At 38.4% G+C, this 21,015-nt stretch overlaps 1 protein-coding gene across 1 annotated transcript in view; it reads right to left on the bottom strand.

The window, feature by feature from the left end:
- The window catches only part of ASXL3 (ASXL transcriptional regulator 3), a 160,310-nt gene that overhangs the window by 102,135 nt on the left and 37,160 nt on the right, over positions 1–21,015 (bottom strand). Inside the window, 3 exon segments of the mRNA XM_046024359.1 lie at positions 3,759–3,880; positions 19,189–19,297; positions 20,560–20,668. Of these exon segments, the coding sequence (XP_045880315.1) occupies positions 3,759–3,880; positions 19,189–19,297; positions 20,560–20,668 (340 nt within the window).

The raw sequence follows: 21,015 nt of genomic DNA, 5'->3' as shown, positions 1-21,015 counted from the left end.
AATTCAAGATCTAATCATTTCATATTTTTTAGGATCATTATAACTAAAATAACAAGGCGGAAAGAAGTCAGGGAACAAGGTAATAATCAGCACGCTGCTACTCTCCGGAGGCCTCTGAATGTGTTTATTTGGAATACGCGTATTCAGAAAAAAACAAATCTACCACGATAACAATACATTATTCATGCAACTATATCTAACATTGAATGTTAACTAACATTTTGATGATCAGAAGGTAAAAGAGACCCAAATATTTAGAAGCAATGAAAATATTCCATGTCAGCAGTCGAGGGACATTCTAGCCTCCATGTTGCCCAGACTGTAGTTACACTGCGATCAGCAGTATTGCCGAGTAAAAGGACCCACTCTCTATGCAACATAATTTCGGTGGGTAGGAAGGCCTCAGATCTGAGAAATTATGTCTGGCTTATTTTGTCTGAGGGTTTATTTATTATTATTATTATTATTTTTACTACACTTACGCTTATAAAGCTACTGGGTTTGTTTCTCTTTTTTCCCACCTACCTCTTTCTTTTTTTTCCTCACTATAGCTCCACCTGCTTCTTTTTTTCTCACCATAACTCCACCTATTTTTTTTCCCCTCAACATAGCTCCACCTACTTTTGTTTTTCTCACCATAGCTCCACCTACTTCTTTCTTTTTTTTTTTCCTCACCATAGTACACTGGCCTATGGACAGCCAAACTACTAAAGGCCGACTGATCCTGAATATACTTCCAGCAAAATGATAAGAGCTGCATAATTGATATATTTGAATGTCTGCCAGTAATGTGTGCTGAAATTGGACATACACAGTCTGTGTTCAAAAATAATATTCTTAATGACTATGCTGTATTGCTTTCCTTACATTATACAAATGCTGAAGAATGTAAATTTCTGGAGATAATGTAAAAAATTCATCTATCACATTATATAGACAATATGCTAAAAGGCAGTATCAGTTAAGAGGGAAGAATCTGAAACTATGATTCTGGGTTCAAGTATCATCTCCAAAATGTACTCACTGAACAACTGTGGGCAAGTCATCTAAATTCTCTGGGCCTTCTTTCCCTCACTTGAAAAATGGGAATGGGGCGCCTGGGTGGCTCAGTGGGTTAAAGCCTCTGCCTTCGGCTCAGGTCCTGATCTCAGGGTCCTGGGATCGAGCCCCGCATGGGGCTCTCTGCTCAGCGGGGAGCCTGCTTCCTCCTCTCTTTCTGCCTGCCTCTCTCTCTGCCTGCCTCTCTGCCTGCCTCTCTGCCTGCTTGTGCTCTCTCTCTCTGTCAAATAAATAAATAAATAAAATCTTTAAAAAAAAAAAAGAAAAATGGGAATACTCGTACATACATTAAAGGATTTCTATGAGGATTAAATGACACGATATATATAAAATACAGAGCATAATGTGTAGAATTCAGAAAAGTAAATGTCAGCTAATGTAATTGTCATTAGGGTCATTCCCTGGCCCTACATTCATAAGATGATTTATACACGCATACATACACACAAAATATATTTACGAATAGAGAACACATACATAGGTATGCACACGCATGTGTATATGTATATATATACATATATACACACTTATAAAGAATTCTACATGGTCATAGCCATTCAACTATCCAAAAGAAAAGAAAGCTGCAGATTTGCTGAGGCTGCTACAATTTAAAATGCCTCATGTTCAGTCAATTTTTGAAATGCTGTCTTAAGAAACTCAGCAATTACAGGGAATCTAGGCAAAATTCTGCAAGAGCAGCTTTTTTTCTAATGAATTTCCAATACGAATTTGATTATTAATCAAATATTAGCATATCTGCTACATATTGTGCCATCTTCCCACAGCAGCTAATTTGCTATTTGGTTATACAATATGAAGTTTTAAGAAATACTACACAGCTCTTCCAGGACATTAAGAAGCTTACAGGACAGGTTTCTTAAAAAGAGGCTTAGATCCTAAACGAGCAAGTGGCACTTTCCATGAACAAATGCTCTGCAACAACACAAAGATACTAACTCAAAGTTGTGAAATAAGTTAGTCATTATAAAAAATGTTCAAATGATATGAAACCAAAATGGAGAAAGTAAAAAATAGTGAGACATGGCAAGACATAGATCTGAATTTTTATCTTTACGTTTACATACAGGAATATTTCATGGTGTAGACATTTTCTAAATCACTGCCCTTCAGAAGTACGACTTTCATTTATGACTGTATCTATGTTTTTTAAATGCTACAAGTACCGGTATCCAGCTTTGTATCCTTTGTTCTCTCCTGGTTATTTTATTATCTACATTCCATTTGCTACCTGAATAAGCCTTTTCCTGGACTTCCCTACTGTCACCCATCCTTTATTTCATCAATTAAAAAGGGATCTCAACACTGAATTCAATTTTGTTCTTTGGTCTAAAACATCATACAAGATATACAAATGGCAAGCTCATCAAAGATTATTTGATGTAACACTAATTACCTTATACATAATACCAATGAAAGGAAATACTGCAATTTCAATAATTAATACAGAATAGAAAAGTAATGTAATTCAGTACAAAAATGTTGAGTTTCTTTCCTAAGTTTCCTTGTTTGAAGTAGAGGAGAAGGTAGGGGCTGTCTAGGAAACTGGACAGGATATTAAGAAGCTTTACAGGTTAGTGAGACTTAAAAAAAAATAATTTTTTAAGGACATTTCTCCTCTTCCTTGTTATAAATATATCACAAGAATGGTACGTCTATCCCTACACTTGGTCAGGGTCTGCAGGAGATGTGAGGGAGGGGGGATGTCATAGAAAGAGCAAAATAAATATGGGAGAGGAAGGCAGTTAAACAAGGGAAAATCATGAATTTTCACATGAGCGGTCACATACATAAGCCTTCCACTTACAGAGCACACTACCATCACGCAGTGTCCCCATCTAAGCACAGCATCGTCTCCTCTTCCACGCCCAGTTTGGAATGTGCTGGTGCGGCAGCAATAGCTAACATCGACTGAGTGGCTATTAGGGGTCAGGGTCGCTCATTCTGCCATGTGCTTTCGACGTCTCACCTCACAGACTTCTCTCGGACTGTCCCCATGTGAAAGGTGCTATTATTTCCCACATTCTCTAAATGTGAAATTCGAGATTCAGAGGAGAGAAGTGTCTTGCCCAGAGTTGCAGGAATTCAAACTGAGTTGTTTCAGAACCTAGAAGCCAACCTTGCAACCATTCCCTCCCATCATCACCTTGGCGCAAGGACACAGAGATCAAGACCATGTAGGTAGTATCAAGATGATATTGCACGATTAACCTCCATTCAGCACCAAACGCTCACTGGGAGACATTCTTTATAAAAGTAAGCCACAACTACTCTTTTTCCTAGTCATAACTGGATGCGTCTCAGTCACAAGGAAGACATTATGTGTTTATTTTCTATATCAACTATTAGTTAAGCACGAGACCACAGAGACAGTATTTTCAAGATATGCAATGCATTTACGAACCCAAAATGTTTACCATAAACCTCACACAAGAAAATCGTAATATAAGTTTTCATGGCTCCAAGAACATTTTCCCTCTTCTATTTTACATCAAAGTTCTCAGCCAAGCCTCTCCTAGTTTTTCGCCTGGAGTAAAATTAGTGTTTGAATATAATGCAAGTAGTTGAATTCAGGACATCTCTGTTGCTCTGGCTGCTATGTTCCTACAGATTTTACCTTCTCCACCTCACACCCATTACTTTAAGTAGGTCGAACAAAGAATGAATGGCAGCGCTCTTACCTGTTTCAGAGCCTTTTTGGTGTGTTGCTGAAAGGAAGATGCTAACTTGCTTTGCACCGCTGTGTTGGTGAGGCTTGAATCTCGAGTGGAAGATGCTTCATCGTTTACCTGCTTTGCACAAACTAGAAACAGAGAGAGATAATGATATTACTAATTTGAATTCCTTTTTTTATATCCACTGTAATTAACTCACTTGGAGCTTCTCTCCAATTGAAAATGGATACCTAAAATAAAGCCAAACACCACAGTGACAAGAAGAATATCTAGATTTGAGAGAACGGATCACTTAATAACTGTGTGGTCACAGTTACACGTAACCTCTCTACACCCCGTGTCCTTACCCACTAATTGATGTTAATTTCTATGCCATAGGGGTATTGTGCGGACATATAAAAGAGCATAATATCTGCCTTAAGACTTGGGAGTCAAAAGATACTTTCCAAATCTGAATATGCAGATTGAGCAATGCACAGTCTTTTGAAGAAACAATGTAAATTCATGAAATTGTGTTTCAAATCTACCAACGGCCCTGGTCCTCTTCCATTTAACAGCCCTCCTTCTATAGACTTCCTGGCCTACCGAGACATGTTTGTCTTGTCGTATGGGCCAAGTCATCTATAACAGAGAAGGAAAAATAAAAGCCAAGATGCTGGGGGTCAGTTTAAGGCAATTATTTTCAAGAACATCATGCTTTCTGCAGAGAATCATGTAATCTGCCCACTTTTACCAGAATCAAGCTTTCCTGTTGCCTATTCTACAGAGGACATTTTCTTCAAAAAGCTGTTTTTTAGAAGAACCAATCTTTCACTGACATGGGTGACAAGGGCCCACATTCACCTGTGGCTCTGTGGAACCTCTGTTATGGCCGGCACTCATCTTTAGCCCTCAAACTGTCCACCGGAGAGAAGAGGCTGGACTCTGGCCATAGAGAGATGCAGGCCCTCTTCTGTGCACACCAGAGGGGAAGGTGTTATTTGGGAAATCAAAGTCAGGAAGTGCTGTGATTGGTGGCAGAATGGAGGCAGATGTCAAAGGCAGGAGGCAAGCGGAAGTTAGATGGAAAAAAATAACTCGAGAACATATTGGAAAAGCTCAAAATATGACTTTTTAAGGGCACCGGGGTTAACACTAATCCAAGAAATTTTTCGAAGGAACAGTAACTTGAGAAGATTCTGACCTGAGCTTTGGAGGCAGGTGGAGGAGTAAAAATTATTCTAGTCAAAAATGGAAGCATATGCACGTGCACAGTGTTGAGAACACTCAAGCTGCTTTAGATAGACTCAGGCACATGTTGCCTAGAAATAAAAATGCGGCTTATGAAGGAGAATGTTGGGGAAAAAGAGTCAAGTTTTGTTTTAAGGCAGAAAGTAATCAAGTTACTGGGGACCAAACCAAAGGAACAACTTTCAGACTGTAATTGTTAGTTATTAATGCCAAGCGCTTTACATATGTGATTTCATTTCATCCCTGCCACATCGTTGCTGCTTCCTTGCAAGACATTAAGGTACTGCCTCTGTTTTGGAGAGAGAAAACTAGAGCTCAGAAAGGCTCAACAGCTTGCCCACAGTAGCAAAGTCAACAGAAGAGCAGAGCTGGGAGTCAGGGCCAGACCCATAATTTCACACTTAAAATATTTGTCCTCAAAGCCCAGAACGGATGCAGAAAATTCAGTGTCTAAAGAAGTTCAATTTGGTTGCATCCCGAAGGTGCTGAAACAGGAAGTTGATAAGGGCAGGGAGATCAAGTCATTTAACCACAGACATGAAAAAATTAAGAACTATCGGTGACAGTGATTGGCCCAGGAAATACTTCGGTTGAAGAAGCCAAAGGATTTGCCCATGGACAAACTCAGAGAAGTCCCTGAATTAAAGATCAGGTGACTTGCTTCTATTTGATACTGTATGATACTTTTCCTTTAAACATTCTCAATGCTGTAGTTAAGAAATTGTAACACTGCTCCCACGGACTATGACCCCTAGGCTTTTCTCCTTGCAATGATCACTACAGTAAATTATAATACTCTGCCAAATCTTACTCATCAAGAAATACCAGAAATTAACTATCGGTTTATAGTTCAAAGATAAATTTACCTTCACAGTGATTACACCGATGGCCTTTTTAACGTTCTGAAGTCTCTATGAAGTGAGACTAACTGAGGAACTGAGAGGAAGGTCACAGGGGGGACAACCGATTCCAGTTGGATGGACCTATATGCGGCAACAGAAGCCCAGCAGAAGCAAAGTTGTTTTTTTACTTCACATTCTTAGAGTAGTATTTCTGCCTCGACTATGGAAACTTACTGATTAGTTAAAAAGGAGAGCCAAAAACCACCCATGGATTTTTAGGGAACCTAGGGAAAATAGCAGAATAGTTCTGCACACTGGACATCTAAACAGATTTACCCATTTGCTTAGGAAGTGCTTTTATTCATAAGTCTTGCAAAGGTAAACTCCAGTGAAGCAGGATCCAAAAACCACAGATGCTGAATTAGTCTGTAGGTAATGAAAGCCTCATTCCCCCTGCACTCATCTGACTGCGACAGTAAATGGTACAGTCAGCCCTCCTTCCGGAGTACCAGAGCTATCTTAGAACTTGCTCTACTTCCCTCTGATTTAGGAAGCCACGTGGCATCACGATACCTGTTTAGCTATCAAAGGGTATAATGCATAATTCATTTAAATTTACCATTCCACCAAGTTAATAGTGATTCACATGTATTTAGTGCTTCCAAAAGGAAGATTTGGTTCCATTTGGAGCACAGAACTTCAGGTGGAGGGGAGGACAATAAAATCAAACAGCATCAAGCAGTACTATGAAGTTTTTTTCTGAAGATGATTCACTTTTCTTTAACTTAAACCTCTATTTTGCTATATCTTACATTCCACCCAATCAAGTGAAGCATCATGAGAATTCCTTCCTCCATAGTCAATTGCCTTCCTGATTCCCTCTTTGGAGCTTGGTCCTATTTCCCTGGATCAAACCATTTTTCCTGCTTGCTTACTTGCTTTCTTTTCTTTCTTTCTCTTTCTTTTTTAAGATTTTATTTATTTATTTGACAGACAGAGATCACAAGCAGGTAGAGAGGAAGGAAGAGAGAAGGGGGGAAGCAGTCTCCCCACTGAGCAGAGATCCCAATGTGGGGCTCAATCCCAGGACTCTGAGATCAGGACCTGAGCCAAAGGCAGAGGCTTAACACACTGAGCCACCCAGGCACCCCTGAATTATTTATTTCTGATCAAATATTTATGGAACTTTTACAAAAAGTAAATGTAATAGAAAATGAAATCTATAAATGAGTGTTCCTTTGTGTTAAAAAAAACCAAATACCTTATTTTTAAGGAAAAAGTCAAGAGATAATTAAAAGCACAATGCAGTCCATAGGCTCCAAAGAGTGCACCGGCGTGTGTGCCGTGTACATGCACGTGGTGTGTGTGTTTGTGTATGTGCACTGACAAAAATGGACCCTTAACACCGGTGTGTGAATGATTTTATTCATTCTTTTGATATGTATGTGATGAGGGCGGCTGAAAAGAAAAACACCAAGTAGCTGGACTGCAGAGGTTCATGCAGCTTCATATTCTGACAAAACATACGGTTTTCACTTTCACTTCATTCTTGCAGCTTTCTTAATAACAGATGTGATAAATAAATAATGCAGAGCTCATTTTAAACACTTGCCTGAATATTTATAGAAGGGACTGGGTTTGGCCTCTGATATACAAGCCAAAGAAAAATCAATGTTAAGGAGAGGACCAAGGGAAATCCCCCAAATGTGAAATTACAACAGAAACCAGGAAACTGAAGAATTAGGACAGATGTTTTATCCAATAAATATCAAACACTGACAGGCAGCTTAGAAAGTGATATCTTTTTGGCATTCAAACAAGAATGGGTTTTTTTTTGTGTGTTTTTTTCCTAACTTCACTGGCATGATCACAAAAATGAATGCTAGGATTTATACCTCAAAACCCCACAAGACTGCCTGCCCTTTTTGTAGGTGGATAAAATGAAGACAAGGAAAGGTTTTTTTTTAAAAAGGTACAGAAATGTTATTTCTGCCTACATTTTGCTTGGCTGCCAAAACTAGGCAAAGCCAAAGACAAAGTTAAAGGCTAATCTGCTTGTTTTAAATTCAAACAGGTAATGAGGTTCTCAGTACTTGCTGCTCAACTACCTCCACTCTCACTCACACTCAGACTCCCAAACCTCCCATCCCAAATATTCTATTTGGAAGCCTCAGGAGGAAAAAGAGACAGAAGACTCCTCGTCATCATGAGACAGTCCTGAAGGCTAGAGAATCTGGTGACCTCCCGGCAAGATTGGATTTCTGACTCGCAGAGTCTCCATGTTGTCCTCCTCTTTCCCCTCACTCATTCACCCTTCAACTTCAAAAATGAGATCAAACTAGAAAATATGGGTTAGAACTCATATTTTTAAAAGTTGAATGACAGAAGCTTTGGGCACTACTCCCCCCAGTGTAATTACTAACCCACTGACAAGTGTACAAGAAGGCTTTGACCTTAAACCAAGACACAAAGAAGGGAGAAATTAGAACGCAACCTTGACTTTGTCTCTCATCTTAAATCTCATCTGCCTCCCCAACTCCCATCCCCTCTGATCCAACCAGCCAAGACCCTGCTGTGTTTCCTGAACACAGTGACTTGCTATATTTATTGTACTTGCTCTGACTGTCCTTCACCCAAATACCCTTCTCCATTTCTTTGCCTGGAGAATTCATCTTGAGATACCAACCTGGAATAGCTTCCCCCAAAGCCTTCCTGACTATGCCCATCTCTGAGGTAGACTCACTCCTCCCCTTGCCTTGTTTCCTTGGAACCTAGTGTATGCATTCATGGCACTCTCTGCAAACGATGCTTCTCTGCCATACCACCCACAAGTCCAGTCACTCAGGGACTTACACATTGTTGCAAAGAAAGGTGCAGAGCAGTTTATCTATAAATGTTTATTAAGTAAAACTGTCAAATTTGATTTTAATGAAATTTATCTAAAGTGTCTATTTTTAATGTCAACATTCAATTACTGTTTTTTAGTTAAGAATTCATGGAAGGGGAAGTCAGCAAAGCAGAGTTCAATTATTATGGAAAAGCATACATAAAAAGTGAATTTCTTTTCTATCTTATGAAACTTTTTTTTAAATCATCCTAAAATCAATTAGGGAAAATATGAAAACCAAACAACGAAACATCCTATGCATATCGGTGGAAAGTCACACGACCTGCCATGCACTGCAAATAAACTTCCTTCTGCCATCCTGACTTGTTGCCTTATTTTAAGAGGAAAGTCACAGTTTGGGGCTTTTCCATAGTGAAATAAAGATGATTCAAAAGTCAAAATTAGAAATCACAATGCTTGTTTGAAATGGCAGGAGCTATGTGAGGGCAGAACCACACCGCAGACCAGGATCTGCAAACAACAGAGTCCCTGCAGCAATGACATTAATCGCTGTATGTCCCACTAAACCACATGATGTAAGTCACAGGCCATCAGAGGTGACTGGTGTTCCCAGGTCTAATCCAGGCAGGCAGAACAGCCTTTGATCCATTTCATTTCTATCAGTTCTCCCTCCAATTACTCCCTTTCAATTTTCTGATCAAACTAGATGCTATCAAAATAGTTCTCTGTAGAAATAATCCAGACATTCACTATAGGCTTAATATAGTTTTTATAAACAAAAGATATAAATTGAAGAGCACAGAGTGTATTAGAGATAACGCTGTGCACAGTTAGCGCTCAATCACATTTTAAAAGAGAACTGAGTCTTAGAGGAAGCTTATTTATTTATGAATCATTCATTTAGTTGCAAAACTTTTGCTGAGCACCTCTGTGCCAAACACTATCAAATGCTGGAGGACAACAGCGAATAAAACCCAAGACCTATAAAGCTCTTTAATGTATTTTTTTCTAGGAACTGTGGTATAGAACTATTAATTCTATCTGAGGAAAACCAAGTGTGCGAAAACCTACCGATGATAATTAAAATTTGTTCTGAAAGATCAACAAGCACATAATTCAAAAGTATCCTCGGATGGAAAATAATCAAAGAAGCTTATATTTGGATTGTGTCCATTTTATGTATCATACTTACATTGAAATTGCTCATATCAGATGTTCTGGATATACATAGTAACAAAATACATGCCAAAAACTGTTAAAAATGACTTAATGAAGACCAGGCAAACCCCATCTGACCCCAAAAATCTTTCCTGGACTCCATTTCTCTCAGAGGAAAGGTAATTCCTTAATCCTTTTTGGATCCAGACTAAGGAGAACTACCTTCTCTAAAAGCATTCTTTATTCCAAGATAGGTACAGATACTGGAATTTAAACAACTTCTCTCATTCCAACAGACAACATTCAAAGCATATGAGATTCCAAGAAAGGCCAGCAACTACACAGAGAAATACTGTTAAATAAATGTACATAGCAATTAAAATAATGTACCTAGCAATTTTCCCCTAAGAAACTTTCAAGGGAGAAACTGCCTAAACATTTTACCTATTGATACTCGAAAATATTTAGAATATCATCTGCTAATAAAATATAGCTAAAATAACTTAAAATTTTACTGTATGTTATATCCACCTTTATTAGCCCAATAAAGCCCTCTTCTTAGGCAGAAGAGGTTTGCAGAAAAGGGAACAAATAAAATAAGAGGAATGGTTAATCAGATGATAATTATACTAGCAATTTCTCTCAATAAGAACATGATCCTAAACAAGATGTAATCAGGCTGATATCAGAGGCTACAAGTGATGCTCATCCAATATCACAGAAGTGGACGGACTGCAGTTTCATTGCAGGATCCCCCAATGGTTCACAGACACTTTGGTTTGCCCTGGAGAGGGCACAGAAGCTCCCAAGTTAACTAGGAAGAACATCTGTACACCGAGGGTACAGCTATAGGAATGCCTACTATAGGCACTCAATTTATCACCGTAGCCATTGAGTTACACTAATATCTCTGGGCATCCATAAAAAATACCCCTTTAAACTCAGAAAATAGAAGTATTTAATAGAAATACTTTTAACATCATAAATAAATTAACAGAAATAAAAGTATTTAATAGGAAAAGCATACCCTACAGGTACCAGATCTGTAGGTCCATCTACAGCCTACAGATGTGTCGGGACAGATTCCTCTGTCAGAATTATGGACAGCAGTGACACGATGAACTGCCTGCACGAGGCAAAACAGTGGAAGCTATTTCTGTTATGCTGCACAATACCTGTGATCTTCTACACTGCATTACGTTCCTGAAACATCCACACAGAAATACAGCAATCCACTCAGAAAACCAGAAACAGCAAGGAGCAAGCAAGAAGAGTATCATTAAAAGGTTGGCACAAGGTCAAGGGTGAACGCTTCCTCCACTTGTGGGCATCACCACTAAGTACTTTATCCTCTGACACATAAAAGACAACTCTAGTATATAATAAAAGGGAGTTAGATAAGGTACTGATGTGGTTAACTGAGAAATGGCTATACACTGTCACTTTTAAAAGGAGAGAACGGGTTATCTGGCACCAATGAAAAAAGTACTTTACTTTTTAAAGAATTGGTGCTTTGTTCATATATACTAATTATAAACTAATAAATCAAAAAGAAGGCTGGCTAGTTAAGATGAGTTAACTGAGGGAAAATCTTTAATTCTGGTTTTATTTGAGAGGAAGTTTGCTTTTATTATGAGATCACACTCTCTTTGCAATCTTTATCTCGATATTATGAAATGTTTCAGAGCTCAAGAAGAGAAGGCAAAAGTACACTTAAATGGGTCACTCTATCTGCACTTTGAAACTTTCTTCTCCTCCATGACTCCAGGCTATTAAAACTGACCAAAATCCATTTATACAAGAACAAAGTTCACAGTTCAAGGGGAAGTATGTAAGAAAAAGAGGTCCCTAATGGGTAAAAGAAATGGAAAACAGTAAACCGAAAATTTATGAAAGAGCTGGGGTAAGTCATTTGAAGAAGTTAAGATGAAGGGGTGGTATCTAGATGATGCCCAGCTGTTCCTCATCATTCCTCATCATCAGATGGGGGGTGGGGAAGAGAAAATTAGTTTAATTAAATGCACATAAAGATTTCAGCATAAGGAAAACATTCTTGACTATAAAGGTTATTAAAACACAGAGACAAATATAAAGGAGCCTGAGATTCCTATCTCTCTAGATATTTACTATTAGAATATTATCTAGCTGAATTGACTGGCATAAGTCAAAGTCTGGCTTGGGGTCCAGCCCACATGCACTTGAAGTCCCTCGTACTTCTCATGAATGCTGTGGGCTGGATTGAAAGAAGGGAGAAAAAGGAAAGAGTGGGCAGAGGAGGTCTGATATCCTGCCAATGGTCATTTCTGACTATGAAGCGTATTCTCTTTCCTCCATATTTTCTTCCATGTGTAACTAAAATAATATAATTTTCACATACTTAAGTTTCTCTAGGCCACCAATGTAGAACAGGTGTCTCCATGAGCTAACAAAGCTGTTAAGGAAAAAGAAATGTTAAAGCAAAGACAAATTAGCTTAACCTAAGAAAATCAGGGGACCCGGTCCAGCCACTGAAAGAATTCCCTTCCCTCATGGGCAAGATTCTAAGGAGTGGCTGGCAAGTAGAAGTGCATCCTGAACACCCAGATGAAGGCACAGATTCCATCCTAAGTACCATCACGTGGGGGCAACCACAGACTAGCTACTGAAAAACCCCCAGCCCAACAAGACCGATACCACCACAAGAAAACACCAAAGAGTTTACCAACGTCCTCCAAAGTTACTCGAAACGCTGTCATCACAACTCCACGGTCCCCTGGTTTTCTTTTCCCTGATCCCTTCTATAAAATTGCCACTGATAAACTGTCAGTGTGACTACTCCCTGAGGGCACGTAAACCTTCATTAGTACACTTCTCACTTCCTCCAGGAGGCTCCTCATCTGTGTGTAATTGATGTCTCAACAGAGATCCTATCCACACACTTCAGGCCATCTTAAAGCACTTTTCACTTCTGAAAAAAAGACCCCTTAAACTGCAGCCTCCGAGCCAATGAAAACAAAGAGTGAGCTGAATAATGTTTCATTAAGTTAACACAACCCTGCCAAGAATCATACGATCAGAAACCCACTTATAAAGCTGGCCGTAAAGAATAATGAAAAAGGACCATATAAAATTCTTCAAATGTTGGAATCATTATTTACCCTGGGATCTAAGGACTAAAACATAGGATATATGTTCTCTATAATTTTTTCCCCTAAATAGAGACTTTTAAAATACTAATTCCCCCCCTAGAGTGCTGCTTCCTCCGTGAAAGCCATTAGGGTTAATAACAAGCAGAACCTTTTTTGATCTCTGTGGATGAAAATTGTACATTCTCCAGTTTCTTTATTTTAATAAATAGGATGGTCGCTTTTGATTTTAAACATATAATATAAATCAGGGCCACGGAAAGAGAAAATCGCTTTTTTTCTTGTTAATAACAATTTATAAATAGAAGGTGAAGAGGGTGAAGACTATCTAGTGATGCCATCATTTCGTATAAAATATGTATGGGTTTTGCAGCCAGCAATGCACTATAAGTCAACTTAATATGTGTGAGCAAACTCATGATATACCAATGTATTATGCTCGGAAAACAACTCCGACACAAATATACTCATAGATCTCTGACTAAAATAGCCCATAAAATTCAAAATATTTTCTTTGGGTGACAGAGATCTATACTTATATTGGCATAAGTGGTTATGGGTTGTCAACAAAGATATATAAAGTGATTCAGCTAAATCACTCTTCAATCTCCAGAGCTAAAGTCTGTGACGTCTGACGAGTTTACTTTCTGGAGTCTGTATGTCTAATTCTTACTAACTTGAGAAACTGTTTGGTAGGAGTCAAAGGAACATACACATAACTATAGTTCTGTGTGTCTTGTAAATCCTATAACCAATAATATGCCACCTTCCCCACACTGTAAAACTTTTCAAAAAACTTCAAAACAAAGTATCTTGGCAAAAGATCATCCATTTAATAAGAATATTTCTCTGGCCAATTGATTGCGAGAAGAGGACTCAAGCATTACTATTATCATCTTAGATCTAAAATTTCAACTGTTATTGATTGGAATCAAACTACGAAGATTTTCTATTACCAGTTTTTTTAAAGTGTCTTTTTTTAAAAAGAAATATTTCTGTGCTTACCCTGTTTAATGGTACAGCGAATGTCAGTTGATATTTATTAATTTGAAAGAACTCTACGGTAGCAGAGGCTTATTCTTTGGATTGCCACAAGGGTGTGTTACCAATTGATGGTTATTATTCACCCCAACACATCCCACTGTTTCATCCCAAAGGAGGAATGGGAGAGGAGAAGGAAAAAAAAAAAAAAAAAACACAACAGATGGTGGGACCCTCCCCATTTCCTTCCCCTCTCATTCTCTCCCTGCCCTGGCTTCCAACCCCACACATCCCCCACCTTCTCTCTCTCTCTCTGATTATATTTTCAAAGTATATTTGTACAGCTGTTACAAGTACAGAAACTGTATCCATTTTAACTTCTGGTTTAAATATGTATTAGAAACAAAATCAGCAAGGAAATCACCTGAACTGCTTCAGTTTCATGAACTGTATTATTGATTTGTAAGAAGTCATGTTGTATCCCACTCCTTATTTCAGGTAAGCCAGGGGTTCCTCTTTGTCAAATTCTCAAGTCTATAGTCAGAACAGATTTGCACAAATGTGGGAAAAGCAAAACTGTATCAATGACTCCTGGCTAACAATGTTCCCTGGGATTCCAAGGGAGGATCACGGCAGTTAGAGCGTGGGTTTTATGCTTGCCACTTGGATGAGATATTTAAGTTTGTTTTCTCACAGGTAAAAATAAATAAAAATAGAAAATTTTTAAAAAATAACAAATCCTAGAAAGATTATTTATCTCATAGGAACATTATGAGGATTAAACCAGATACGGCTTACAAAGTCTGGACAGTGGAGGCAGTCCTTTTCAATATCTGAGTGTGGCAAGTTTGATGGGTTATACATAGAAGTATACGGTATTTACATGGATAGGAAATATCCTTGTCCTAAAAAGAAGCAATTGTGGTTTGCCCTAAGATGCAAACAAAAGTGGGAAAGTCAAGGAATACTCGAGGAAACTAGCTATTTACTATCCATTCAGTGATTCCCCAAAACAATTTCTCTAATGCAACTTCAAAGGAGTAGACCAGAACATTTAGTCTTGGTCACATTAGCTGGAGATGTGCAGGTAAGCGTTATTTTGTGAAGTTCCTATTCACATTTCAAATTAGGGGAGTTTTCTTTCCCTACTTTGTTTTAGCTCTTGGCTGAGTGCTCCTGCCTGGTCCTCCACCCCCTTTCTAGCCACTTAAAACCCTCCTACTGTCTCCTCTGAAATTCAGTAGTAGTCAATTAGCAAAATCTCTTAGCCTCCATCTTTTCTCTGAAAACTTCCCTTCACATCTTGAGTTACAAAAAAACCTGGCTCTCTCCAGTGATCACTACTTCCCCTAGAACCCTCTCAGGTGGAAGCCCCTCTCTTTTCCACACATCTTGTACTACTGGGCCTGGAAATGCGATGGGTGGCCTCTATTCCACTCAGCTCCATCCCATAATACGAGGCTGGGCAAACCGAGGGCTGCTGAATTTCAGCTGCGGCTGATGGTCCCTTCAGTCACCCACTCTGGAAGAGCGTGAACGCTCCAACCGTTCGTGACAGCCTTACACCGGGGTTCCTTCTTTCTTTCCTCTCATTCCCACCATACATTCCATAATATTTTCCTAACCTCAATTCCGTGTATTCGTCTCTCAAGTCACTTGTCCTTCTAACTCATTTTCTGTAGAACACCAGATCAAACAATCCTTCCACCCCAAGAAGACCTTCCCCTTCACGCCATCCCTCACATATTCGTGTCCTTACTCACCTCCCCAACCACCTTAATTACCATGAGACTGATCTTAACTACCATGAGACTGATCTTAACTACTCCATTTCATGCACCCTTAACTCCTTCCTCCCTCTCTCCCTTCTTCATTCACACCTGGCAAAATCCCAACTCTGGTCAAGTCCGACTCTGTACCGACTCTGCCCTTGTAACAGTGGTCATGAACATGACTGGAAAAAGTACACTCATGTTGTCTAGTCTTGTATCAAATTCAGAATTAGCAACCTTGAGAGTATACTTAATGCTGCCTGACTCTAGACAAATATTTTATATAGTCTCCTTGAATCTGCAAAACTACCTCCCTGGTCCTCATCCTGAGCTGAAGAACTTGTTTCCTATTTCACTGAGAAAAATGAAGCAATAAAAAGCAAATTTCCATAAGCCTCTCCCACATAAACTCTCCTACCTTCACTTCTATCCAAATACCCTGACTTTTCCCCTCTGCTTCCTTAGAGCACCTGTCTATACTCCTAAATAAGGCCAGTCTCTTCATCCATTTAATTGATCCCATTTCCTCTCCTCTAATCAAGCACATGGCCACATGACAACTTCCTCATTATCAAATTTTCCTCCTCAACTGGATTTTACACATCAGTGTAGAATTATTCTCCTGTTTCTCTCTCATATCAAAAAATTACTTTTTTGGATTCCACTTTCCCTTCTAGCCATTTTCCCATTTCGCTTCTTCCCTTTACCTCAAAAATCCTTGAAAGCATCAGCTACATTTGGGGTCTCTAATTTCTGTCTCCCATTCTCTTGAGCCCACTCCATGCAGGCTGTGGTCTCACCACTAGAAAGAAATTGTCATTGTCAAGTTCATCAACAACCTCACAAAGCTAAATCCATTGGTTATGCTCAGTCTTCATTATGAGTTGATATATCTAAAAGTATCTAACACATCTGAGGTGCTTTCACTACAGAAACACGCTCTTTACTTGGCTTCCAGAACAGACAACATGCTCTCCTATCCATTTAAACTCAGTCTCATTTATTGTAATTATTTTCCATACCTTCTCCAAGCTCTTAAAATTCGAATACCCCTGAGTTCAGTCTCTGGGCTTCTTCTCTTTTCTATTTCCCTTCAGTTCCTTTGTGATCTCATCTAGTTTCTCGTGTTTAAATATCGTCTATAAACCAACCACTTCCAAATGTATATCTCCAGCAAAGTCTTTCCCATAAATTCAGGACAGATAAGTCCAATTATTTAACACATCCACTCTGGTGGTAAAAATGAATGTCATACTTAATATGTTCAAAACTGAGCTCCTGATCAACAACCTTCTGCCCCCGAAACTAATTCACTTGCAGATTTTCCATCTAAGTTAAAGAGAATGCTAATTCTTCTATTTGGTAACACTTATAATTTGGGGTTATCTCCAACTCCTTTCTTTATTGCATAACCATGCTAATTCCAGCAGCTCCTGCTGGATCTAGCTTCAGACATATCCAGAAGCTAATCACTTTTCAGTACATCCACTGCTACTCCTTTTTTTCAAACCACCATCACTTCTTATCCAGATTATGGAAACAGCTTTCTAACTGGTCCCTCCCTCTGTTTTTGTCCTTTATCCCCATCCCCATATATATTTTTGTAATTAGCGCTTCCGCTATACTTTGCTCCTGCTAAAATCTAAGTGAGATCATTGTGTCTCTAGCTCAAAATCCTGTAAGAGTTGAACATCTTGCTCAAAGCAAAAGGCAAGATCAAGGCATTATAGTATCTGGCCCCATAACTCCTGTGACTTCATATCTCACCACCCTCTCCTTTGCTCACTCTGGCCTTTAACACAATGGTCTCTTGATATTTCTGGAACATTCCAGGCACTCTCCAGCTTCAAGGCCTTTTAACGGCTGTTTCTTCACCTAGAACTCTTTCCCCTTAAATATCTGCTCCCTTAACTCCCTTCAGATCTTTTCTCATACGTACTCCTCTCTCTCACTCTTATCTCATTCATTTTGCCCCATATCACTTTTTGGCACTGAATAAGCTACACATTTTACACATTTATTTTGCTTATTACCTGTCTCTCTACCAACCTAAGATCTGTGAGAGGTCTCTTTTTGTTCTTGTTTTTTACTGCTGTAACTGCGGTGCTGAAAACAATATGCAGCACACAAGAGAAGCTCAATATACAGGCTGAGAGAGAGAGAGAGAGACAGAGAACACAAGTGGTCACTGAAGCAGGCAAGGCAACAAGAGGAAGGACCCAATGATTCCTCTTCATCCTCCTAAAGAGAAACAGGTTGCCCCACTTCCCAGCCCTTCCAGAAAGGCAGAAATTGCTATGCATCTTCCTTGTTCCCTCTGTAACCCCAAGGACCTGTCGAAGTTCACAGTACTAGCACACAATGGTGTGGAGCTGAGTTTTTTAAAAGGTATAAGGATCAGGACAACAAATTCAGTGAAAGCTGGCTTTAAAAAGAAAGGAAGTCTACAGAGTCAACATCAGCCTTTTTTTTTTTTTTTACAAAGAATCTGTTGTTTCCTACCTTAATTCACAATCTCTATTGCAGATCAGATAGCCACCAAAGCAAAATCAGTCTCATGGGGACTATCAGAAAGCAGACCAGCTTAAAGGGCAGAAGTGTCCAGTCAGAATACAAAGAGACTCCTATGGCTGTTAATAAAATGAATGGCTTTGGGCTATTACTGAAATACGATATTTCTGCAAGGATCCTTTAAGGTTTGTTTGTTTAAAGATAATTTACTGATTTCTATGAGTCCACCAACCGGGGCTTTAATGACACAGTCTTCCTCCCAAATCATGCTCTGGGTCCACTTTGTGGGACTAGTGGGTAGGGTAGGAAAAAGTCCAGAAGGGTTGGTGGAACAAAGATTTGTTAAAACTGCAGTACGGAAATTATACACACCAATGGAATCATAATGTAAATGTCTCAAGAAAGATAAAAATGAATTAACATGGATAGAATTCAGAGGCAGAAAATGGCCCCTTAGAATTCTGGAAGGGTCACTCACTTTTCAAAAGAGTTTCACAAGAATATAACTTATTTGGCCCATGTTTCATTGGGAGGAATATTAATCCTAGGCTTCATTTACAAAGGACAAACCTAGGAACAAAGCTGTCACTAAACTACTTTTGATCACAAGAAAAAGAAACACAATCAGAGAGAAAATATTAGCATTCTCTGCCTCACAGAAGAATAAAACCACTAGATAACTCCAGTAACACTCTCACCTTACAGGAGAAACATACTGATAACATTCAAGAATATTATCCAGAAAAGCCTATTGTTAAAAAAAAATAAAAATAAAAGGCAAAGAATACATACTTTCCTTTCGTGCCAACCTTTTGAATCAAAATTATTTGATGATGAATCTATGCAGGAGGTAAACACTTAGAAAAGGAATTGTATCTCTAATGGTTGGGAATTCAATCAGTGAATTCCTGGAATTCTGTATAACTTGTAAGAGAATAAGGTTTATATCTTGACATTCCGTACACATACCTCCATCTCCTTCTCCACTGGCATTGGCCTCCGCCATTTCCGCTCCATCCAGTTCAGACTCACAGCCTAAATCCAATGTTCCGTCAGTTGGGCATGATGACTCCTCTTTCTATATTTTTTTGTTTTTAAAAAAATGAAGACTTATGATGGAGATGTACTGGCAACTGAAAACATGTAAAGTATTTTCAGGATCCTAACGTATTACCACTGTTACTTGTGATTTGGAATTTCAACAGATTTATATCTTAATGTAAAAATCACTCCTTTAAAAACCAAACCAAACCAAACCACTGGGAAAAGTACACTGCCACAGGATGATTTTTTAGGTCCTTTAAAATCTATATAAAACAGTTTCCTTTTGGCATACATTGTTACCTTTTTTTTTCTTTTTTCAATTCTACAGTCTTCCTTATATTAGGAAATGGCTTCACAAGTCAGAATTTTACCAGTAAATTAAATACCCAAGTAGCTACAAAAAGCAACTGAAATAATACAAGTCTTTTTAATTAACCTGTGTAATTTTCTGAAACACACAATGAGAAGGGTTTAATGCTTAGTAGCAGAGAAAGAACCCCTGCTTCTTTGCCAGGTATAACTTTCAGCATTAAAAACACCCTTCTCAAAGGACATTAATGAACATTAAATGTAATTCATCATATATTAAAGCAGTGAATTATTTTTAACTTATAAGAAATAATACACTGATTTTATTTGTTCCAATTACACAACCATATGTAGATCATCAGCTTTTATCCTCTGGAATTTTGCATCTTAGACAGCATTTCCCATTCTAGTTGGAAGTTATACTAAAATAATTAAGATTCCAGTATCTGAAGTTTTTTATTTCATTTCTCTATTTTTCTCACACAAGTATGCATTATTTAAAATTCCCTTGATATTACTGCTGTTTTAAAATTGAATGATTAATTTAAACCAGCATCTTTTTGAGACGAATGGATAAATTTATTTTTATAAAAGACAGAAAGGCATACAGGTGTGAAGTCTGTATATCAGCTTATGGTCTTTAAGTCAAATAGTTTACAGCGACTGTGATAATCTTCAGCCCTTGGCTGAAGATTCATGGCACTCCTCCATGTAAATTTTTAAGAATCAAGAATTTTAAGGAAGCCACAACTATTTTCCGTTACCATATGTTAGAGTGAAACCACAGATATGCTTTCCTTGAAGAAAAATGTCATTGTTTATTCTTAATATGAAATCATTTTTTAAGACATCTGAAAACATTTAAAAGGTACAGGGGTCATTTTTCTACCCTTCACCCAAATCTAATTTTGTTTACCTTCACATGTCTGAAAAAAATGCATGATACACAGTAATAACAGACATAATATGCAGAATAATCCAACTTACTTTGAGAGCATAAAGGCCTGACTTTCCAGGGATTTTGAAGAATGTTCCATCCCCTATTCGAGTGTTAGTGTGAAGCATTGCATTCAGACAGGCTAATGGAGAAGTTCCACTAGAAAATAAAAGTGTGCAAAAGTGAAGCAATCTGAGATGCAATTTCTGTAGCAAAACGGTGCGGTCTCTCTCTCTCAAAAAAAAAAAAAAGACCCTCTCACATGCCTTTTTAAAATATCCTCCCAACCCCGAAAACATCTACATTACAATAACAGGCCAGTCCAGTTTTGCCAAAGTTAATCAGATGCATCTGTCTTATAGGCTTCAGGCAAAAAGTCTCCTGAATTGAAATTATGCTTTTATTCATAAAGCAACCAACACTCTATATCAAAGAAATCAAAGCCCAAACGTTTATGTGCTGTTATTTTACAAATAATACCATGAAGCCTCAGTTTTTAAATATTA

Source organism: Meles meles, chromosome 12 (genome assembly GCF_922984935.1).
Source record: "Meles meles chromosome 12, mMelMel3.1 paternal haplotype, whole genome shotgun sequence".
Classification (NCBI taxonomy): Eukaryota; Metazoa; Chordata; class Mammalia; order Carnivora; family Mustelidae; genus Meles; species Meles meles.
Note: the sequence above shows the minus strand (reverse complement) of the source record. Positions and strands in the feature narration are given on the sequence as shown.